We start from the raw sequence: 25135 nt of genomic DNA, 5'->3' as shown, positions 1-25135 counted from the left end.
CAGTCACGCACACGTACTTGGAACGCATACTGTGCGTGGGCAATACCTTTCGACGATGCCGGAATTCTCGTCGACAACCAATGAATCAGTTGTATATCATAAGTATAATAATAAGCATTTAGTTTTGGCATGAGCATGATGAAGGTGCATAGAGGGGAAGTTCTGCGACATTTCGTTGTGTAATCGGAGACGTTTATCGCCGGTTACGACACTCAATTGACAGTGAAAAACTCATCAGCACTCGCACTCAGTCCCATTATCTGGTATGGGCCACGTGAGTACAATCATGGAGGTAGGAAATCTCCATGGTACAATTTAGGACTTTTTCCTGCGAGTCAGTGGGCCTGCTGTTTAGAGTCATGCTATGTAGCGGCAACGAGCATTAACAAAGCGTCAACAAGTTGCGCAAAGATTTTTTTATTTATATATGGCACTTTTCGCTAAATCTTTTCTTACGAGCATAACCGGGAATCAGTATCTGACAGCGTATAACACTCAGTGTTCCTTAGCTTTAGTATTCTATTTTTGTTGTAATGACCAGAATGAGGAAACAAAGTCCATCAATTGTTACAAACATTTTGACCTTGAACATCTGTTCTGCAGACCTATTCCTAACACTGTAGTAGTTTAGGTAAATTTTGAAAATAGTCAGATATTGGCAAACCTGCCGCTCATTCGGGTCACACCATTAATGTTTTAAATCTGGTTACTCAACCTAGCCATTGTGATGTACAGATTCATCAAGATTCATCATCCAGAAGGAACCAGACTACCAGTACATTCACTGTTTTGTCTGCTCACACCTCTTTATTGAATGCTCACGCTTCTCCGTTGTGTCATGTATGTTGCCATTTTTCCACCGTAATTTCCTTCAAAAACCAATTCCCTGTCCTCTTTTCACTAACACAATCTTTTTGACATGAAGGAGAATATAGATACATGTACATGCACCGTACATGTACATTTAAGTTATTTCATAAAAGTAGACTTTGTTTCCATATTATACACAAAGGAAAAGGATGCAAAAGATAAGGAACACAGTGTGCTTTTTCTTCATGTACCTGTACATGTATGTCTAGACTGTTTGCCTGGTGAACAAAAGCTGTCGCTTTACTCCGTACATGTACCGAGATGTTGCCATTACATGTAGTTTAATATTCATTTTGTATAATTAAAGAGCTCCTCTAAGGAAGACATGTTGTCTCTGATTTTATCTGTTCAAATAAAGATTGAAGCATCCCAATCAAATGTACATGTAGCATCATTTGTCTTCAAAGCTCAACTACCTGCTATAAAAGGTTTTTTTTCTGTTCATGCCAAGATGCAAATTTTGAATGTACATTTATCGTACATTAATGTACGTCATTGAGGAGAAAATGAGGGGAACCTCGCCCTATGTTTGTAGTGGATTTCCCTTGTGCATGCCTAGCAAAGCATGTAGCCATTGTTTGGCACGCACAAGGATTTATTTTTGCCATTGGGCCCACTCTGTTTTCTAATACTCTTTCTACAGACCATTCTTACAAAAAAGTTTGGTCCCTAAAGGTATGCAGCCTCAAAGAGTGTTTTGTCAATAATGCTACCGTGGCTTTTTGGGGCTGGCTTTTTTTGGTATATTTAGGACAGTAAATTGGAAGAAAATGCGATTTGTACATGTACCACTGTCCACCATACTACAGTACTCTCCTCAACCTCGTTCCTACAATGTAGTTTCAACTTTATTTCCACCTACATTGTACATGTACATGTAAACTAGTCCCTATTTGCTGCATGTTCATGTACACGACCCTTTCTGCACATTGCTACTGGTTTGTCCCCTAAGTATTACAGTAAGTGACTATTTGGTACCGGGCAAAAATCGTGATTGGGATGAGGACAAGTCTGTACATGTACATGTATGTACTGTACATGTACATGTACACTGTACTTTAGCTTCACTTCCAATAGAGAGCATTTAATCACACTGCTTGACATCAGAGGGATATCAATTAAGGTGGCTTGTGTTGCCCATTTTGACCGTTCAGAGATTGATTTTCTAACTCATCAGCAACCAATCAGCAGCATTCTACCAAAATGTCTTTGACACTGTTACAAACTTATTTTTTGTACATGTACATGTACCTGTTCATGTAGGTGTGCATGGTTTGTGTTGCCGTCGTTGTTTTAACCTCATTTCCTTATTCAGAGGTGGCAGGTTTGTGTCACCTAAACTGTTTTTGCTTAAAGCACATGGTGCCGACCTCCCATGGTGGTATTTACATGTAGTTGTCAAGTTACATGTACATTTGTACTTGGTTGTTGATAGCATAGAAGAGTGTTCATGTACCTTTACCAGTAACTTCTGTGGCTGGTTCAAAGTTCACTTCAGACTCTGTCACAGTACAGTGGAAACTTAGTTTTGACTTCACACAGTGTAATACATGTTCACACTGTAATGGATCACTGTATTGTCTTGTTTCAGCGCTAAGGATCGAGTCCTGTAGTTTAAAAAGCAGGCAGTGCTGCAATGTTGACAAGTACAATGGACCCTAACAAGCTGATCAGTGATATACCATTCTCTGTGCTGCTGAAACTCTCAGAATACCTAGATGTGGGCAGCAACAAAATGAACTGGAGGGCACTGATTGCCAACATACCAGACCAGATATACGAGTAAGTCCACATGAAGGTAACTCATCCTCCCCCAAGAGATAAAACTGACGCCAAATGATTTACTATGTATGATAGGATACATGTAGATTCACAGAACATAAAGAGCCCATTATATTACATGTACGTATACAATGTACCGGTACATGTACGTGGACATGATCCACATGTACATGTACACGTACATATGTCTATACAACCAAATCACAGATGGCATAATGCATGCAGTACAATGCATTCAAAATCATGCATTATTTTTGCAGTGCCTTACAAATGGTGTACAACCTTGCAAGTGTGTTTCAGTTTAATGCTATTGTCCTGTGAGTTTTGAACCCTGCAGCTCAATAAATGTTGGACATGGCCAGTACAATGTACATATACATGTACATCAAATTGTAGAACAGGGGATTGGGCTGATTCTTCATGTTCATTTCATTCAAATATGATGAATACTGATGAGTGTAGTGTTAAGAATAATTTCATGAGGTGACAGGAATATTCTACTCAATGGCACAGTACATGTACATTGTAAAAGCCAAGCAAGAGGAAATTTCCCATCTGTCACCTCTTGGAAATTTTTAAACTAATAATTATTTGTTTTGCATACAACACCTGAATAAATTGTATTGATGGGTTGTCAGTCACATGTTACCAACTTATATTCGATACATTCAGTGGTGTGACTTCTGAATGCTCTGGCCAAAAATACAGTTGAATTATGCACTTCACACATTGTTTTTACAATTGCACTCTTAAAGTAAACATTCACATTTTTGGCATATTGTGTGCTCATGTACTGACTGTGGAAAGTACTGTCATTGTAGAAGCAGCTCTGCATTAATAAAAGGCTGTCAAGATAGATCAAGTTCTGATTTTACCGTCTTCCATCTTTCCCTGCAGCGACACCCAAATTGAAATGTTTGCCCTGGCAATTCACGAGTATTACGGCAGCCCCTCGCTAAATCTGCTGCGCAATCTTGGCAGCAGGGGGCGCACTGTTCGTCAGCTGATATCCTACCTGGACAAGATGTCCCACGAGAAGTGTCTAAGTCTGCTGAAGAAGCCAGGTGTGTGTCATTTCGACGTGGCATGTGTCTTTACATGGCACATTCTAATTTTTGTTTTTCCCTCATCATCAGAAGCACCAATCATGTAGTGGAACGTTGCCTTTTCTGCATCCAATTCCCTAATGTACAGTACATGTATGTCAGCAAAATCTGATAAGTCCACTTACAGATGTAGTCCAACGATGGAGGAAATTTTTCTGCAATACATGTACATGTACTGTATGTCTTATAATGTAGAGTACATGTATACCCATATCACAGAGACAAGGTCTCATTTTTTTAAAACCATGTATTTCAAACTCAATATGAGAAGAACGTTCTCAGTTTTTGAGGTCCAGTGGACTCAAAAAGAAAAACAACAGTTGTTGATTTCATTTTGCCATTTCATTAAAGTGTGATGCAGTACACCGGAGTTGAAATACTGGGTACCTACAACTGTTTGCTGTTGTATAGTTTGTACACAATAATGAAGGGCTCCAAGCCTACCAGTCTCAGCGTTGGTGTGTTTTCTGACAGCGTTGGTGATGATCAGTCGGTTTGTTCTCACGCCTGTGATGAGAATAATCTTGTCAATGATATCAGCAAACCAATTTTAGTCTGAACTTTGAAAAGCAGATGCAATCAACATTGCAGTTTCCAACAACGTTGGTATTGTCCTGGGAGGACATGATGAGACGGCAGAACACGGACAGTATGTTTTATCACGTAATGGATGTCTTTGTATTGTGCATGGTTACCTACATGGATAGCACCACATGGAGCAATTTGAAAACCCTACCAGAACAACTCTCACATATAACGTCGTATTTTTGGCTGATTCACATAATGCCTCAACGACAATTTTAGACAGGTGATGACTTTTTTAATAATCCAGCCTGGGAAGTAAGGTTCTGAAAGTCATTTTTAAAACTGGTCGGATGGCAAGAATCTTTTTTTGGGGGGGTTTTGTGTATTTTCAGTTACACATAAAGCCCAATTTGACACAAATATCGTCCAAATGTTTGGTGTTATAAAAGAGTTGCAGAAGCTGGTTCATTTATCTATGCACAGAACAGGATATGATGTACTACCACTTAGACGCTAGGTTTTTCTTCTGACTTACATGTACATGTATTGTTCCACTAGCTAAGGGTTGGTACCAGTACTTGTATATGTGTGTTTACACTCAACCGAAATTTCATACCGTTGATGATGCCCTGATGTTGAGTCGTGCTATTACATTTGTAGCTGAATGAAAAGGTCGACTTGATGAATCCCCCATATGGTTGAACCTAAGGCATGCATTGATTGCATACAGGCGTTTTTTATTCTTGTGCAGTTTATTCCTGTCAGTGATTATTTGGAACAAATGTGAATGCAGAAAAACTACCACCTGACCTTGTCACTGGGTCAGCCAACATGCAGTTTTACCCACTGGTCTTTCTCAATTACTGGTCCATTTGTTGGTCGCAGAAAAGCTCCGTCTCCTGCAAATTCCGTGCTCGCAGTCAGTCCAAGCTGGCCCTCATTCCCTGGTTGTGCTTGCCTGCAATGCCAAGGGCTTCCCCTACCCCCAATACTGCTGGTACCGGGCATTTGCCCAAACCAGTGGAGATCAGAAGGAGGTCAAACTAGAAGAGCTAGAAAATGAAACAGACAGGTATGACGTAAACACTTTATAAAGCCTGAAAGTAACCCCAGACAATGCACTTTGGAACCCTTGAATTAGAAAATACTGGTAAATGTACATGTAGCATGCAAAAGTTTTAGCATTTGTGATTATTTTTTCCTTTATTTATTTATTTATTTTTAAATCACATCCAAAATGCCTTTGTAAAATATTTACTGGTGCAATAAGTCGTAGAAACTGAGAATAATGCCCAATATGAGAATGAAATATAATGCCAAAAATTGATGTCCCACTTTCGAAAATCTAAAATATGTGACGACTAGTGCAACTCGGTGTATTCGTATGCAGGTGAAAAGTAACAAAATTATTTTACAGTAGTCTTAGGTAAAAATGACAGCAGGAGAAAAAAAATGTTTTATTTTAACACAGAATTTTAAAACAGCAATTTTTTAAGAAAATAAACCTAAAGGAACAATGAATGGTACATTGTTTCTTTGAGAATCTTTCTCAATTTCTGAGAAGAAGACTCTCTTAATGAACATCTCCTTGCGGCCATTTTTACCCAAAAGGGTCCTGAGGATTAGTCCAGTTCGTGAGAAGCACAGTGGAGCCTACTGCTGCAAAGTGTACCATACCATCAATGGAGCCATAAGCCAAGTATTCACAGACTGGGCCTATCTTGAAGTGTACCCAGCTAGCTATGGTATGTATGCATGCATGTTAGCTAAAAACATTCTCCGAAACGAGTCTAACTATTCCACACTTAATACTTTATATCTTCAAAAAAGAAATAAACTTCCATAGTGAAAACAGAAGACTACAGCGGCTCTTCATTTATGTATGGGACACTACACTGCAAGTCTATGCACGTACATTGCATGTGTTGCTTGTTGTTTTATCAATGAAACACCAGTCTGTTTTGACAGTTTCCATGAACAAATTCTCTTCATGATTTTGTTCTAAAAAACCACATATGTAAACAACTCTTGAATTATGGATAGAAATTATAACCAAATTGTGAAGTTCACAGAAGTTAATACCAACAAACTTACAGAGTTTCTAAACTTTTCCAAAGAATGTCCACCGTCCTATAAACACAGATTTTATGATACACCATTCTATTGCCTTCATTCATTAAACTTGCAAACCATGTCTTTTCAATGCAGTTTTTGTAATAGTACATTATCTCAGTTGTACTTGTTGCTGTTTCCTTGTCTGCAGTTGTTGTGTAACTTAAATCTGTAGATGCTTCAGCTCATTTTTATGCCAAAGAACATGTAAATAATGATATAATTTTATGTTTTTGCACAGATGTAAGGGAAAATGTTTACCTGGTATGAAACAACTTCAGTTAATAGCATATGTGTACATGTCTAATTTGTGGGGACAAAAAATAATCCCCACAGTATCCTTGGTCCCCACATCTATGTTTCAATATGTACCTGTATGTAGTTCCCACAACTTTTAGAAAGTTACCTGTCAAGCAGGTATTTGACTACTTGTACTAGTACATTTGTTATTGTCAAATTTACATCAGTTAATTTGATTAGTATTGATTTTTTCTAATCCATTTTTTGATTGATTTAAAGATAATGAGCGTGATTTCCTGGACTCAGATGAAGACTTGGAACACATAGCAAAACCCCAGATTATCCAGCAGCCCCCAGTGTCCCTCTCTGTCCGCCCAGGCAAGCCCATCAAGGTCACCTGCATGGCCACTGGTTGCCCTACCCCAAAGTACCAGTGGTACCGGTACGGCTACTCATCCAGAGATGGTCCTTTGGAGCCCCATGCCCTGAGGGACCAGACCGACAAAACACTCTACGTAAGGTTCTATAGGCACTGCTCTTATAAGTGTTTTCTGGATACAAGACCAAAGCATTTATTTCCCATTTGCAGCCTCATCTCTAGTTTCTGTTTCACACTGGGCTGCAGAATCCTTTTTAAAACATTTCTTGTTAGTAAACATGTCTATCTGTCCGTTATACATTTTAAATGACATGCATTGCCCTGTGGAATGTGAATTTACAATGTATGTGTGTGCATGTACATTTTCAATTTGGAAAATAGTGTGCCTATAAGTGGATTTGCGGAGGAGGGTATTCTCATTGGAGAAGCAACTTTACATTGTTATCACAAACAAGGTATCAAGGTAGACCAAGGTCAAGCTCAGTGTAATTTTGCAGTCTTTCATATTTGTCGCAGCAACACCCAAATTGAAATGTTTGTAGTATTACAGACAGATTTGATGGTGCATTAAGCCAGAGGGTCTAGTCGTAGGGAATTACATTCGTGAAATTGAAGCCTGAAGCTACAACTGGAAAGGAAGTCGAATTAAAGGAAACACCAGTGACATCCGAGTGAATTCCACACTAGAACTGCCAGCTATGAATACAGGACGCTGATAATTCATTGGTGGAAGTACATACCTAAAACAGTCACTGTCAAGGCTCCCTTGGCGAAACATACTGACCACCTGTTCTACCGTATCTGGCAAGTCACTGTCATTGTACATGTATACTGGTGAAATTACCATGATTCACAGTCGCACTCTGCCACAATGTGTGCAGTGTGGAAGTGTTTTACATGTACATGCATACGGGTTGATCCAAACATTTTCGATGGGCTGATCCGAGTGTCTTCGAAATATGGCACAGCTGATGCGGGTCAAGAAAATTTGATCTCCAAATGGCCAAAGCACATGGCAATCTTTTAGAAGTGATATGTCATTTGAAAGAGACCTCGCTGTTGTAGTTTTAGCCACATTTTTGATCCTTTACATGTACATGTATGCCTGTTGCCATCATGAAATCTGATGTGCTTCATATGTTGTTCAAATACATTTACATGAAATATTTTGAATGAATTTAACTGCTAGTAAAATACAGATACGTGTACTGTACATTGCCTTTAAACATAAACATGTACAGTGCAAATGTATGTTGTAGTATAGCGTAAATTTTTCATAGTTGCCACTTTTCCCTAGTGGCTGTTAACCGAAATGTCAAAAAGTTGATTTTCTTTGCTTTGGACATATTGGATGAAATATTATTAACTTCAGATTTTTATGTGTTTCATGCAATGCACACTGTTTTACTGGTACACGTACAGGCTCTCAGTACTGCACGTACATGTAGGCTGACTTTTTTTCCTTGTATCAGCTCATTTCCTGTTTCAGGAATCGTTGGTTTGTTGTATGGCTGTGACAACTGATTTCCTTGCATTTCTCAGGATGCACTCAGCTGTGTCACCTATCTAAAAAAAGCTCTTCTCCCCATTTTTAGAAAAAGTATGTATAATCCATAGAAGTAAAAAGAGTCTGTAATATCTGTACATGCATCATAAAGCATTTATAATACATGTATGGACTTTATATCGGTAAATGCACTGATATTATTGATCCCACAGCCTATTGGCAAAAACGACGGTACTTCCCCAAAATAAAAACAACACTAGATGTATGTGTACATGCAGAGTCTGTGAGCACACCGACCAATGGTTGTCTTTTTTTCTAGATTTGACACAGTATATTCAGAAATACTTTTCCTCATTATTAGAAAGGGGAGTGAATTTTGTTTTTGGTTTTAGTTCATCCCATCATTTGCTTTCTGTTTTGTTCAGTGGGCCCAATCCACTACCGGGGACCAGGGTAAATACTGCTGCCGAGTGTGGAACAAGGCTGGCTGCATCACCAGCATCACAGTCAGCATCAATGTGGGTGAGTACACGTACACATGTAGTACCTGTCTATCACTTAAAGACAAATGAATGACCCTCCAAAGCCAGGCTGGCCTGTCATGTAAGCCATGCCATAGCAGTCATGTGAAATCACACACATTTAAGTGCAGCAGCACCAGTTTAGTCAGATTCATTGGTCCAGAACCATCCAAGTAATTTATTTTAGCAATTTTTAATGGAGAGAATGCCAATCATGTACTTGAGGTACATGTATACATCCTGTACATGTACGTCATCTCAGTCTGTTTGTACTGAGCTGAAGATTACAGGTCAGTTTATACATGTTCTCCTATTTTGCACACAAATGTGAATGCAAAGTTTCAAATTTTTTGTCTACTACATACCGGTATGTCCAAAGATATTGCAACATGCGTCGGCCAATATTGCCAAGAATGCTTTGAGATATCAACTTTGCTTCACATTTGCTTTTAAGTGGAATATGAAGCAAAAACACAAGAGCTTGCACTCCAAATTTCAATGAACCTGCCGGTAGTAATCCAACTATTTGTTTTGAAGGGTTTCAGGTTTCACCAATTTCATTAAAAAAAGTTATAATACAGTTAGTATGAGAACCCAACTCCAAGTGTTTTGTGCACGAGTTGAATGTTCCAATTAAGAGTGCAGCATTTTTACATGTACATCTTCTCAGTCAGATGTTTACAAAAGGACCTTGTTTCGAAAATGGTGTAAGACCTTTCTTTACCATGTTTACTCTGGAGGAAGGGAAGTGTATTGTTTCAGCAATAAAAGTCCAATAAGCCTTTTGGGAGTTAAATTTAAATAAAATCTGGTACACTGGGTTATCTGATTACACATACACATAACAGTTTGAATTCCCCAGACTGAGGACACCGTTGCTATATTTCATGATTCCGGGCAAGCTTTTGCATAGCGACCACCATCTCTGGAATGGACTTGTTCCTTTGCGCCCTTCTTATCCATTGAAAAGAGTGTATTGGTGCAAGGTGTCTATTACGAAGCTACATGTACACTAGGTAAAGCAACGGTGTCTTTAGTATGAAGCATTAAAATTGTTAGGTCCACGTAAATTTAAAGAACTCATTTATTGTACCAGATTTTATTCAATTTAACTTGCAAAAGGCTTATTCATATTGGCAAAAATGGTGAAATTGAAGCATGGTCGCTTTTGTGTATATTAATAGACCGATTGGCGGATCATCATAAGTAACATTGTGAACAGTGACAAAACAGCAACAGGGTGAACAATGAAAAAAGAATGCTTTTGTCACAGCTCATTTGAATAGCTTGTGAATTGTTTGAGACTGAATGACTTGTGATGGACTCGAATACAACACTGGTGGGTATCAAATATCAACAAACGTGGCGTCCTTCCATAGTTTATTTACCAAAAATAATGCTGATTTCCATATAGTGCCCAGCACATCAGTTGTCTCAGTACTTTACCAACCGTCAGTTTTATTTGTGATAAATGACACTTATGATACATTTTGATACCCACTATAGATCACACAACTTAGCAGTCGCAATCAGTCTGTTGGTGTCTACTCTCCTGTAATACAGGCCCTCTTATTTCGGTCAAAAAACTCCATGAATACTACATTCAACCATTCGCTGTTGTTTTTTTTCCTTTACAGATGCAAGGCTTGCTGAGTCCTATCCTGGTAAGTACCGCAAAGTACATTTTGAGGGTTTCTTGGAGTTTCGGGAGGATCTCGAGTGGATTTCTGAAACTTGGGGTTTTCCCCTGGGCTGCTTCAAGCTCCAGCATTTCAGGTCTATGATCGTGGCAGTGTATTTCTCATAATTGGTCCATGTCCTTCCACAGAAATTTATTTGAAACCCGTCAGTATGTAGGTTTGGAATCTTTACGAGTTGCTCCAGCATACCACCTGTAAAAGGCTTCCATTGGGTTCTGCACCGTACCAGTACAACAGTCTCACTTATCCCGCATGCCCATAGGTGCAAAATTGCGCAGAATGAGCGGTGTACATTTTTTCCTGATTTTATTTTGTCTTTGCCCAAGACATTGATAGCAGTGGCTGTATTTGTAGAACACTGGCAGGATGTCCTTGCACGTGCTCTTTGTTTTGATAAAAAAAAATTGGGACCTCTTAATGGAATTTGTGGTCCCGAAATCAGCCATGTTTTGCCATAAATGCAATGAATTAATGTACTGTGATGGCTCCCTCTTTTGGAATGCAAAATGGGTGCGTGACTGTAACGTCATCTTAATCATCTGTTCAATCGGGTGAGCACAGCAGATAAGTGAAACCATTAACCCAGTGCAGCTGGATGTGAAAGCCATGTTGCCCAAAAAATAGCTATGAATAGCTATGATGTCATAATGTACTTTCTGTATGTGTTTTGTAGTAAAATCTACCAATACATGTACATACATGTATACTTCTCAGACTTTCGCATAGTGTACATTATTTCCTGAATCATTATAGTCAGTTGGTTTTTTAATTGTTGGAAGCAGCTTTTTATGTGTATTTTAACATTCCCTTAGAAGTTTACATAAAGTATTTACAAAAGGAATACATGTATAATCATGTTTTCAGGAAACTTCTAGTTATTCTAAAGACACTAATCGAATAAGATAATCATTTGTAATGTTGTCCTTGGCAAGTCCATTCACTCCAGTCACGAGTCTTTCACAAGAACAGTCGCAAGTAATAGGATGAGAAATGCTTCTGTCATGGTTAATATGAATGGCTTGTGATTTGGCTGAAGACTGGATGACTTTTGATGGTATTGCAGGGGCTTGGGATGGATAGAACTACAGTGGGTGAAATAAATGCACCTCATAAATATTCATGAGCAAATTGTAGCACATCTGTGAAGGACTGATACACACCAAGGTGACATCATCCTGGTGCGTACAAAACTGACTTTGTGCGGTAATATTTTCTTCCAGCACCAAAACTTCCCGCATCGTAGACATGTATATGTACATGTACATGTAGTCTGTGGCATTTTATCTTAATGGAATCCTAGTTCTTGCCAGGAATGAGGAATCCTGCAGCTCCAAAACAAATTGTATGTCTGCCTTGAATTTGTGTAATTTTGTAAGTTTGCTCATGATTTTAGGAGGTGTATTAAAACATATACAGCACGGTTTATTTCTACAAAGTAGTGGGAATATGGACAATTCACAACAGGGCACCTCCAAGAGTTTGCAACACATCAGCCATTCACAGTGCGTAAAAGCATGGCCATGCAGAGCCAGATGGCAAAAGTAATAAATGCATGGTATTACTGGCCCTCGGCCAGTCAAGGTGCAGAATCTGTGGTTGAGGTGGGACGATTCTTGGCTCTAGCATATATTTTCTTTCAGACCAACATGTAGATTCAGTGAGTCAGGCCACTTATATGTATATTATAAACAGTCAGATGTTTAATGTAATGTACTTTTAACTTCTGTATGTGTAACTTGCAAAATCACGTCCACAGAAAATCAAAGTCTCGCATGAAATCTGGGTTCAACTCTCATTTTTTTTTTTACCGGTACCTCAGTTAACTTCAGTCTCTTTTCTAGATTATAAACCATGGCTGTCCATTGAAATCACAGGTACATGTACATTGAAATTCATTGATGTATACGAACATGTAGTTCTTCTTGGCTTTTTACACGTTTTATTTACAGATAAGATTGAGGTTGTTCGCCATCCCCAGAGCATTTCCTGCCGTATTGGGGAGCCACAAATCCTGGCCTGTCACGCCGCTGTTTCCCAGGGAAATCTCTACTACCAGTGGTACCACAATCACCAAGAAATTCCTAGTAAGAAAAAACTCCTTGTGCCATTTGCAGAAAAAAGGAAGGAACTAAAAAGATGTGGGCAGGAAAGAGTTTTGTACTTCTTAAAAAGCCTGTCTCTCGGTATATTGACTAATCACAGTTAGTAATTACACAACTAATATCCTTCATATACATGCATCTCGTGACATGTGTACTCTTTATTTGATACATTATAACGCACTCCATATTGGCATGTGTTATAACATTTGACATATGCACAGTGGGTAAGGCTTAACCACTTACTGCCGGGGTGTTTGAAAAATACAGTGCACATAATCTGGACGTTTTCAAGATTTTCAGTTTTTAAAATTCTTCAAAAATTCATCATTGCAATTAATGGAATTTAAACACACATGAATTACTGTCTGGTGGACACTCTAGTCTGACAGACAAAATCTATTGACGCCCGAGTATTTCAGCCAGGCCTGCAACCTTGTAAAAAGAGCCCAGATTGTGCGTTGTTATGTAACTTTCATTTGTTCATGAACCTAGCACAGTGCGCTGCCGACCTCTTTTCAGTAGGGGCAAGTCTAGTGTGCAGCGGTGCAGTGTGGCTCATCCCTGCGTTGGTCGAGTGCTTTTGTCCCCGGTGGTAATCCACTCACAGTAAATGTCCCAAACCGTGGTATACTGTTTCAAAACAAGGCTGGATTTTCTCCACTATTCCCTTTGTCCGATTTCAGAGACCCCGACCACGATATAAACACACAGTGCCAAAACCGGGCTCCCCAGCAGGAAGTGGTTAATAGATCTGTCCTTCTCTTGGAAAGCTAGTGATGAAATGCAACCTTCCCACAGGAACTACATGTATGTGGGATTCCACATCAAAATGCATTTACTTGAAGTTGGACTTGAAAACAGAAGCTTGATTGGAGTAAATTCTCTCTCCTTTTGACTTGAAAACACAAGGTTGATTGGAGTAAATTCTCTCTGCTTTACAAAAGCACATTTGTATATAATACTTAAATTGAATAAATATCTCGATATCAGCAGGATATGGATTTTGTATATATTGGATATTTGCATTTGAGTAGGATTATGGATCAGATCTTTGGTAAATTCTGATTTGTTTTTTAGAATTTTATGTAACAATATACTTGCATACTTTGTCGTATACTGCTTTGATAAATGATAATAGTTCTAGGAGGTGCACTTGAATTATCCAAACCTTGTGTATTTTGTTGCAGATGCCAAACAACCCGAGTTCCATTTTCTTCAGGTCAAGCCAGAAGACCATGGCGTATACCAGTGTCGGGTATACAACGAATATGCCTGTGTCTTCTCCAATGAGGCTATGCTGAACATTAGTGGTGGTCTGGCACCACCGACTTCCAACTGTCGATTCTATGGTAAAAGCCAGTGCTCAGATTTGGACTGTTTTGCGTCGGTTGCATTTCTCAGAATTACATTCATAGTCTCTGTGATCTCACACAATGTATATTCTGCCAGTAGATACCTCTGTGCTTAATCTTGTGCTTACCTCTGTGCTTAGTCATGCCTAAAGGTTGACATAGTAGTACAACTATGTGCCATTTGAGTAACAATGGTTAAACTGTAGTTAAAGGTACAATTCATCATCTGTTATTTGTGTATTATATTCCTTTGAGGCAACAAAATTACTGAAATCTAAAGATGTGTGCCTAAGAACAAACCTGATGAAGTTTTAGTGCAGTGAATATTGCATATTCCGAGAGCAAGAATATTCTAGGATTTTGATTTCCGTTCGAAAAATGCCGAGTCATATTTTGAATGTCGGACACATTCTCACATTCAGTTGAATGCAGCCACACGTGCGTGTGGGGTGAGTCAACGCTTGCACACACTTCTAATTTCGGTTTTCCAAAAATGCATCTTTAGATGTTCAAAAAGACAGCTTGCAAGAAAGAATCATAATTCCACAGAGAGACTGCACCTTTAATGGTTGGTTGTGCTTGAACTTGTCCTGTGGTGTTGTACTCCTATCTCTGTCACATTCGTGTTTGTAAATGTGGAAATGTGAACTCTTCTAACGTGCTGGCCAAAGTGTATGCGATGTACAATGTATGCTGCCAGTAGCTGGTTCCTAACTGGTTCCCAGTAGGCTTCCACATTGTGCCTGGCAACATTTCTCGCAGAGTAGCTCCAAATAAATTGTATCCTGATGATGAAGTTGGTTGCAACAAATATGATTGGGACAACACACTGTTATCAAAAAGCTGTTTCTCACTATTTGCCTTACATTTTAGCAACGGACAAGGTGGCCTTGCTAATTGGCAACATGGACTACCGTTCAGCAGAGCAGCTCAAAGCCCCTGAGGGTGACGTGGAGAACCTGACCAAGGTCCTGTCAGAGCTGGATTTCAAGGTGGTGTCTCTCCTGGACTTGAACCTCCAAGAGATGAGGTTTGCTCTAAGTGCCTTCTGCGACCTACTAAACTCTGGAGTTTATGGTAAGTAGCTTTGAAAACTTGAAGCATAAACTTGTCGGGAGTTCTGGTGGGCACAGGGTTACTTTCCAGTATGACCCCATTTTGAACCCTTCTATAAATTCTGGCATGTGGATTAGGGATTTTCATGCCTGATTCAGATTCCTGATTAAGGTTATAAGGGTTTTTCTCTGGAATGTAATTGCTGGGCTTTCCTAACACTTCTTAAACTTAAAATTCCTTTATTGCCCTCTCTTTAGGTTTTCCTCATGCTTTGAACCACACAATCCTTTAAGAATCCTTTGTTTCATCAAATAGATAAACACTACTTTGTAGAAGTGAACTCCACATCACCCAGTACAGAATACAAACATGTCTAAATTAAGAAGAGGTCCATCCACTGACACAGTGTTGATGTCTTTGCCCCGTACTAGATTTTGGGCAAGAGATATTGCAAAGAATACTTGTACATTACTAAGAGTCAGTCCTGTTGAGCGATTGAGGCATCTTGGTCAGTACATGTAACCCCATTTATTGGACAAGCAAATATACAGTGTACATACACATGAACACATGTGCTTACTTGCTTTGTACGTGGTGTTGGTGGATTTAAATTTGTATTTTGAAAGACATCCCCTCTCTGTACTTTGTATTCATGTTTGTCATATCTCGTTGCCTAGGCCTGTTTTACTTCAGTGGTCATGGCTTCGAGAGTGATGGCCAAAGTTACCTCGTTCCAGTGGACGCCGGGGTCGGCTACTCAACGAAGGAGTGCATCTGTGACCAGGAAGTCTTGGATCTTATGCAGTACAGAAATACTGCCCTCAATACGCTGTTGCTTGACATATGCCGAAAACCGTACGATATTTGTTTTGCTTTGTGTTCTCTTGTTTTCATTCCACTGCACTGAGCAGTTCCACATCTTCACCTCAAGATGGCCATTGATGGTGGCAGCTGTTGATGCAACTATGCATCAACAGCTGCCAAAACGCATACTCAAAGTAGCAATTATTGAACTTAAGTTACCAAGTGCTGCTACAGTATGTTTGTGCAAAAGCTTTGACTTGGCAGTGAGTGGTGCTTTTGAGCAGAGACTGTGACACTCATGGAGTTCAACAAGTGCACAATGCCTGCCTTAAAATCATTTATAATATTTCTTCAGGAATGACTACCCACAGAAAGACCCACCTGAAAAGTTCCGGCCTAAGGTCCGAGGCAACACAGTGTTTGGCTATGCTGCGTAAGTGGTTGTCAAAGTACAGTTTGTAAGAAAGCACTACAATTAAGGGTTTCCCTATTAAATAAAATGAGAGCATACATGTAGTTCAGTGTTTTTGGCTTGTAACCATGATTTGAGGGCCAGCCATTCAAATTCAGAGGCTAGCAATGTACTGTGTCCCAACTTTGAAGGCAAGCCATTTTACTCACAGCAAGTCATATATTGCTGGCCCAATTTTCTAAGCCATTGAAACGTAGAAGTGAAATACATGTACATGTACCTTATCATGGAAATTCCCACATGGCACAATTGTCATTGTCATAGACATACATGTACATGTAGGCCAAATGGTAATCAACATCACAGTGATGTTTATCGTCATTACTGCTTCCATCTACATCATCAACATCATTTTCGTCATCAGTATATAATTAACAGTCGTTTCCTTGTGCATGGACTATTCCAACCCAACAGGCAGACCAACACACAGGCTTGGGAGGTGGACGGTCAGTCCTCTGGCATTTTTACGAAGTACCTCATCAAGAGAATCAGACAGGCCAAGAAGGTCTCGCATGTCCTTGAAGACGTCATGGAAGGTAGATGTCTGCTGGCATCATGCAGGGAGATTGAATTGTTTTGGATGTTTGGTTTGGGAGTAGAAAATCTTTTAGAAAATTTGGCACTCATTTCTGTAGATAAGTGCCATGTTCAGTTCAATCCTAAACTCAGAAAATGGCCTTTCTGTGGCAGCCTTGTGGCATCTATGAAAATTTCATTGCTGTGAACTCTTCAAAATGTAAGCCGTGGAAGTTATGGACTCTGATGTTGACAATTTGGTGCACTGGCTCTTTCCCATCATTAGATGTGCGCAATGACTGTTCTGCTAATGGCATACAGTACCCAGCGATCTGCCACGACCTGAATGAAGCCCGCTCCCTTTGCGATCCCATTAATCCTTGCGGCCACACCCAGGAGATCAATGCTCGCAGCAGGATGTGGGGTGAAGCCCACCGTAAGGGGTTTTGATTATTTCTTCCGCTTTTATTTTATAGTTTTTCTTTTCCCCCAAACAAAATTGGGATATCACACCTAAAGACATACCTTGGAAATAAGGTACTGGTGTTATGGCACTGATCCATTAGAGAAAGACACATAAAAAGAACACAATAAAAAGACACAAATCGAAATACAACATCCAGTAGTGGTACCGGTACAAGTGCCCCTCACATCTGTACACCTGGTACATGTATCTTCAAAAATATAAGTTCTTTCAGAATGTGCAAAGTTATTGCATGTATTGAGAGATTGAAGTACATGAACGAGTAGACTAGTCCATTTCAGTCTCAGCTGAAGTATGACAAAAACTGTAGGCAAGAACTCTGCAAAATGACTTCCAACAGTGATGGCACACAGTGTCAGCCCAACGTGTGCATATATGTAGTTACAAAACACTGGATTTTTTAGAGGCATGTGGATTGAAACATCCCCAGCTAATGCCCCCCCCCCCTTGGAATTGAATTTACAGTTCTTCCAGAGAGCCCCATGTGGGTGGAGTTTGCTCACGATATCGTGGTCTGCGTAGATCTCACCACTCGCTTCTCCAACGTCATGCTGATGCACACCTACATCCCACCTTCCTGCATGGGGGAAAGCACCAGTTGCTACGTCAAACTGGAGAATTTCAGCCCGGTATGTCCAGACTCTTTTGATTCCAGAATTTGGGCAACTTGCAATGCATGCAAACGGTCAACTGAGAGTTTACAAAGCTTGCCAATCAAATGTCAAAGATGGCACAAACCTTACAAATACTTATGCAATTTTGCTTACTGAAATGTAGAAATACATGTATCACCGTCAGTAAAACTGTGAAATCTGTTTTGCCTGAAATGCTGTTGATATGTTCACGTAAAATAGACATTTTGTAATACATACAAGTTTCAACAATTGTCCAGAGGAATTGTTTGAAAAACAATGTGTTTTGAATACAAGATCCATTGATGGGTGCCATGCAATGATAGACTTCACACACGTTATTCACTCCACTGCTCAACAGCAGACACTAAACGTAAAGACTTGATATACATGGGCAACTGACGAGAATAAGTGTGTTGGGAATTTTCCAGAAATATGATTCAATTTTCATGTACCCTGTACACAGCCCGGGTCAGTGCACAGGTAGTGTTTTGCAAATATCTACAAAAGCAGTGGATGTTAGGCATCCTATACGGAAATCTTACTGTGCTCCATAAAACACAATATACATGTGTATTCCAGTCTGTCATTTTAGCATGTGGGCAGCTCTATGGTAATGGAATGATAATTGACACATTTCATCACACATCAAAAGTGTTGCTGTTTGAATACATTTATCATCAGTATTACTTCAAGCATCAACTGTAGGTTTCATTTCCAAAGTTTCTAAAAAATACTTTTACTTAACTATGAATATTCATTAAGTTAGTATGTTTTTTAGCATTGCAAATTTTTGTGAGGGTCACGCTGTTTCTCTGAAGTCCAAGTTCCCAATCAGAAGAATTTACTGGTCAAGTGCTACCTTGATTACAATGCCTATTCTTCTTTCAACAGGAGCTTGACATCAAGATGGACAAGCAGGATGTATGCTTTGTAAGTGTCTGTCATTTGCTTTGAATAGTCAAAGCAACTAATTTTTCTTACACTCGTGTTTGTTCTACTTCATACTTCTCTTCCACTTGTATCATTAAAAACTAAAGAGGAACAATTTTTCAAGATGTATTTTTGCGTTGGGGAGATGTTAATTATATATAACGGGTTCGCCCTTACCCAACGTATATTAAGGGCAAACCCGTTATATATAATTAACATCTCCCCAACGCAAAAATACATCTTGAAAAATAGTTTGCGGTACCGCTGCTTCATTTGACTCGGACCAGCCAGCCGACCCCAGCAAGCTCGGTGGTCGAGTGGTTAAGACATCTGCACTAGTAAGCAAGAGGTCATGGGTTCGAGTCCCACCCGAGTAAGCTTGTGAGGTTTTTTTCGCAAGCTCTCGGACAAGCACTGAGCATACAGTGCTTATTAATATACGTTGGGTAAGGGCAAACCCGTTATATATAATTAAAGAGGAACACATTAGAAAAAATTGGACAATCAGGTGGAGATGTAAAGGTGCATTTCCAGGGCTATGTTAACAATTTCCATCAGATAGGAAAGTTTAAAAGTAGTCCTAATGAAAGCACATTTGTTTCCTATTTCATGCTATTTTCAAGGATTCTCTGGTACTTTCTCCTTAACCCTAACGCTCCTCAATCCTTCACCTGTTGGAGGATTGAGGAGTGTTAGGGTTAATGTTTATGATGTTTTTATGTTGATGCAAATTTGCACATGTATGTGACGGTATGATGTCATAATGGGAAAGCTGTTTCAGCAGGTCAGAATGTGGAATAGTTAGGGGTAATACATTTTTATCATTTTCACAAGCGTACAAACCACACACGGGGGGGGTTGTGTACGCTTTAGAAACATGTTAAAAATGGCAATTATGAAAGACCGGCCATAGTTTATGCTTTCCGCCATTATATGCTCGCAGTCTGCTTGTAGTTTCAACTCCTGTTGTACACATGTGCAGGCTGTTTCACATGGTTCCACATCGAGTGTGATGGATGATACAAGTGTACATAATCCTCATGTAAAAAAACTGGCCCACACTTGTGCATGCGTGCAATGCCTATTGAACAATAATATAGTGTACATGTATATACATGATGTAGGCCTATCATGTGTTTCTTGCCAGTAGCAAGTTGAATTCTGGGCATGCTAAGTGACTTGCTCTGATGTCATGGACGTTGCTTTCCTCCTGCCACTATTCTTTGGTCGACCACTGCAGATTAACAGCCATACATTTTGAGTAATAATGGGTCCTCAGGCATCATAGAGAAACCGTCATTTTTTGTTCATTCATTATGCACTCTTTGTACGCTTGTGAAAATGATGACAAAAATGGATGACCCCTTGGCTGTCTTAAATGTTCTCTTTCTGTGCGTGTGATCTGATGCTGCTTTAGTGCAGGATACAACATTAGTGAGTAAAACTTTGTGGACAGCTGGTTAGATGTGGACAGTTCATTGATAAAAGCATAAGCCTATCAACTGAAGAGTTTACATTGTTTTGAAATAAACCCAAGCTTTCTTTTTAAATACAGGAGTACCCTTCACAAGCAGTCATTAAGATGATCATAACTACAGTACGTAACCTACAGAGGCTCAGGGTAAGAACAATTATCCAAATTTGATGACTTTTTTTTGCTTATTTTTGTTTTGATATTTGTTTATTTCAAGCTTAATATTGCCAATGCTCTATCCCACGCACTCTCGCAGGGTGACTTGGAGTGCACAGTCACAGTGGAAGGCGAGTACCGGGGCAAGCCCTTCAAGCAGAGCCGGCCACTGGTCATCTCTAAGCCGCTGGTGTCAAATCTGTGGCAGACGAAGCACTACGCTGTGCCCAGCGAGGCAACCTATCCAGACATGACTGCAAGCACTGAGTAATGCAGCCCCCCCCTTCAAAAAGCACCACTTTTCAGGCTGTCTGTTGCGCAGCAGTGACATAAACTCTTCATGTGCGTACATGTAAGTGATTGAACACTATGTTTATTGGAAGTCTTCCTTTAGATGATTGTTCTACGTACAAGTACTTCACATTGAAAATATATGTTATGTTACAGTCAGTACAATCAGAGTCTTTGACTCTTATAGCTGTGTAACAAATGGAAAGGCAGTCCTGAAGGGTTCTTTTTGTTATAAATCACACATTCATTGTACATGTATTATGATAAGCAAAACTGTAGTGATTTGTTTGGCAATGAATGATTTCTTTTTGTTAGCGTAGATTTTAAATTACACTTACATGAATACATAATCTGTGTGTAGAAATATTTACAAAAATTAGCTTAACTGCATTAGATTACTGCAGAAAAAAAATAATATAAAAACTCGTCAGGCTGGTCACAGTTCTGACTGTGGTAGTAGCACTATCACAGTAGATTTCCATCACTGCGCATCTAGAGTTAAAGAGCAACCCCACGATGGTGGAAAAAATGGGGAAAACAGTTCAATATACTCACGTGGTATCTAACTAGTAAGTTATATATGTAAAGTGGGACTGTGACTTCCAATTAAATAGTAATGCGATAAAAATATGAACCAATTCTGCTGGTTTTCAAAAACATTCCATGTTTGTACCATTGGTGGCGCCATGCAGAAATACTTTTTAGATGATGTACATGCACCACCGTGGAAACGAAAAACGTCATGACCTCGCAGGACCTGGTTTCATAGATATATGTTTTCATACAAAGACCTTCACTCCTGAGCTGCCAGCCTAGCCTGACACTTTTTCGGAGTAAAATAACAACATAAAAAACATTGAAAACGTCTGTCCTTCACTCTGAACTTACCAGGCCATATTAATCAAATGATCTTGGTCTCCTTCAACACCTCATTCACCAGCGGTGGCCCCATCGTCAGCCCGATCGGGATCCCGTCGGCGCTCTGGGGCACGATGGGTTCAAAGCGGTAAGGCTCTGCGCCTTGTACTTGGGAAAGTGTATAACCGTAACTACACACGTGTTACTATATTACATGTATGTGTAATTATGTGCATTGATGTGACCGCGCCCGCTCAGTGCATACATGCACCAACCGGAGAACTGTTTCCATGGTGCTACGTCAACAAAATCTTTGAAAAGCCGTATTCATGAGATGTAAATGAAGCCACGACGACACACTCCTTTCACGAAAGCTAGCCATGGCGCTCGGCAGAAACGGGTCTCAAATGTGAGTTTTTAAACCAAAAATATTGCTGAATACGGGTTTATTTGGCATACATGTCTATAATGGGATCCAAGTAAACATACTACGGCCAGATTTCTTATTTTGTTCCACCCTTGGGATTGCTCTTTAACATTCTTTTTCACATCCCCCAGCTTGGCCCCCATTGATTTTACACTTAACTTTGGTTACAGCACCTCTTGCTCACAGCACTTTCTTTGTTTTAGTGTTTAAATTACAAGCACAAGATAGAAAACAAATATGTGAAATACATGTAGCTTCTTTTACATTTCCAGAAGTTTCCAATGCGAGTTATATGTGAGGGAGAACCAGTGTTGTAGTCGAGTACTTTTTCCGAGTACCAAGTACTGCCGAGTACTTTGACTTCCGAGTACAAAGACAGGGCAAGTACTTTGCCAGCCGAATACAAGTACTGGTTTCCAAGTACTTGCACTTCCGAGTACGAGTACAAGTACTTCTAATTCCGAGTACGAGTACTTCTAATTCAAAAGTAGTTTTATCTTAATTTAGAGACTCTTAAGACCTGCCACTGTGTAAAAGAAACACCGAATGCAGATGGCATGGCTACAAGAACAAGTGATCTGGCTAGCAATGTCAAGGTCACAACACGTGCGTTGCAGCAGTTGACACAACGTGCACGGCGCGGCGAAGTCTATTTTTCAGACTCAATTATTCACATGCCTGTGATTTTCTGTATGCTGGGTTCGTTGTTAAATTTTTCGGGTCCAGGAACCAGACTACCAATACCCAAGTAAATCGCGGAACCATTCTGGAGTACCACAATATAATTTGCGTACGTGATTGGTTAAGTATGCGCACAGACAGCGAATGGGTCGTATGCCTTAATGGTTCCACGTTCGGCCCTCTCGTCAGAACCATATCGGATATCGGGTCATTGGACTTCAGGGATTTTTTATCGAGTACTGTTAACCGAGTACAAGTACTGGGAAGAATTCCATATACGAAGTTCACTGTAATATCGCGTAATTACTACAAAAGTATCCTTACTTTGATCGCTGAATGAAGACGATTCCAATAGGCATTGAAGAGCTGAACATCATAGGACAGAAATGTGGAGTTTTGGGCACACTTTTGGAGCTACACATGGACCAGGTTTACATCGACAGGCGGCCATCTTTGCTTCTGAAGAACATGGCGAATGCGCACGACGTGTGCGCATGAACCGAATCATATCCGCAAAGAACCATTATGTAACAGGGGTTGGGCTGCCACAAGCATTGAGGTAATTTTATGCATGAATCCGCAACACGAGGAGTGCAGAGGGCCGTCATCTGTCTGGATGGATCTACACAGTTCACGAAATGCTGCGCAATGTGCCCTACTGTACATGTACATGTACAGTTTTTAGTTGGGGGAAAATAGTGCGTGTTTTGCGACAATTTTTAAGTTGGACAATTTGTTTAGAAGGAAAAAAGGGGCCCAATTTCTTTTACAGACAGTTTGTAAGTTGGACAATTTGTTTAGAAGGAAAAAAGGGGCCCAATTTCTTTTACAGACAGTTTGTAAGTTGGACAATTTGTTTAGAAGGAAAAAAGGGGCAAATTTCTTTTAGAGAGTGCTTGTCAGTTGGAGGAGTTTTTTTCTATATTTATACAGAGGGAAGGGGAAAAGGGAGCTGAAACCTGTCTTTAGATTATTGTGTGGCTATCTGCGCTCTAAAATGTGAGGGGAGGCTTGTACAGGAGAAGAACATCCTTAAGGATTTGATTGAAGTGGTCTACTCCTGCATGTTGGCAGCGCCACATGTATTCGGCCAGGTAGAACCCAAACTGGTCGCTTCCACTGGTGTGGATAGTCACCTCTCTCACCAATTGCGCGTAAGACTCCAATTCTCGCTCATAGTGCATGTATTGCTAATGGATGAAGCAAGACTCCACCTAGCCTGAGTTCTTATACAGCATTGGACTGAAATTCCTTCTTTCGTACGGCCGACTGCATTTCTACTTGTTCTTTCTCTCTTGGTTTACATAATACGACGGAGATAACTCACGTCATACAGTCAATTGTGCTCAGACATGTACCTTACCTAGTTGATTTCCTTTGGCACTACCTACTTATATTAACAACGGATAGCCACATTTATTTATATTTAAATATTCTAATTTATACAAATGTTCATGAATAATTACATATTCAGTTTCATAAATATTTAATTTTTTTAAATATTCATCTTGACCTCATCGTGACCTCTCCTTAATTCAACCGTACTTTATATGGAACATATCGACTTCCTCCGGCAACAAGCGCTTGTGTGGCGTGGTCAGTTAGACTGCTGTATTTCTATACCTAACAGTTCTCTTCATTGCAGGTTCGATTCCCCTTTACGACACAATTTGGATTAAATGTATTAAATGTGTATACTAACTGGAATAATCCTTGTACTAATGACAGGAAAACTGTGGAGAAATAAAAGGACGGGATAGTGAAGGAAAAAGGAAACGGTAGAGGATATAGTAGGGGAAAAAAAACGGCAAAAGGACTCACTTTTTTGCCGTTTTATTGCGTGGGGCCCCTTCTTTTTAAACCTGTCCCCCTAAGTTACTGAACCCCCTTTCACATCTCTATCCCCCAAAAATAAATGTCGCCCCTTTTTAAATCTGTCCTGGAGCAAAAATTTCTCCTAAAAAGTGAACTTCGTATATGGAATTCTTTCCCAAGTACTTTGATGCTCGAGTACAATTTTTGGATGTCGAGTTCCGAGTATTTTGTAGCCTGAGTACAAGAACTGTAGTTCGAGTACGAGTACTTGGACGTCTGAGTACAAGAACGAGTACTGTGAAAACGGTACATGAGTAGTACTCGAGTACGAGTACCGAGT

At 39.8% G+C, this 25135-nt stretch overlaps 1 protein-coding gene across 4 annotated transcripts; it reads left to right on the top strand.

Moving 5' to 3' along the window:
- malt1 (MALT1 paracaspase) lies at window positions 1-24334 on the top strand. 4 transcript variants are annotated; one of them, XM_022249971.2, is made up of 19 exons: window positions 1-263; window positions 2462-2652; window positions 3550-3716; window positions 5169-5355; window positions 5895-6028; window positions 6915-7150; window positions 8947-9043; window positions 10680-10706; window positions 12692-12826; window positions 14032-14193; window positions 15070-15273; window positions 15930-16107; window positions 16412-16489; window positions 16943-17064; window positions 17331-17480; window positions 17994-18157; window positions 19055-19093; window positions 20649-20714; window positions 20824-24334. In XM_022249971.2, exons 2-19 carry the CDS (start codon window positions 2507-2509, stop codon window positions 20992-20994), a joined length of 2463 nt encoding a protein of 820 aa, XP_022105663.2. In that variant the 5' UTR covers window positions 1-263; window positions 2462-2506; the 3' UTR covers window positions 20995-24334. The 4 variants fall into 4 exon arrangements, with proteins under 4 accessions (XP_022105663.2, XP_022105667.2, XP_022105665.2 ...); XM_022249975.2 differs by having other exon boundaries at window positions 2462-2668; XM_022249973.2 differs by having other exon boundaries at window positions 1-274.
- The last annotated feature ends 801 nt before the right edge of the window (window positions 24335-25135 follow it).

The sequence above is a fragment of the Acanthaster planci genome, linkage group LG05, assembly GCF_054643075.1.
Source record: "Acanthaster planci isolate LZ-2023a linkage group LG05, COTS_SCS, whole genome shotgun sequence".
Taxonomy (NCBI): Eukaryota; Metazoa; Echinodermata; class Asteroidea; order Valvatida; family Acanthasteridae; genus Acanthaster; species Acanthaster planci.
Note: the sequence above shows the minus strand (reverse complement) of the source record. Positions and strands in the feature narration are given on the sequence as shown.

Bases quoted from the DNA above. Each gene is read 5' to 3' on its own strand.
- malt1 (XM_022249971.2), top strand. From the start codon at position 2,507: ATGTTGACAAGTACAATGGACCCTAACAAGCTGATCAGTGATATACCA. The intron at 10,707-12,691 runs GTAAGTACCGCA...TTTTATTTACAG, and splicing joins GCTTGCTGAGTCCTATCCTG to ATAAGATTGAGGTTGTTCGC. The intron at 17,065-17,330 runs GTAGATGTCTGC...TCCCATCATTAG, and splicing joins CCTTGAAGACGTCATGGAAG to ATGTGCGCAATGACTGTTCT.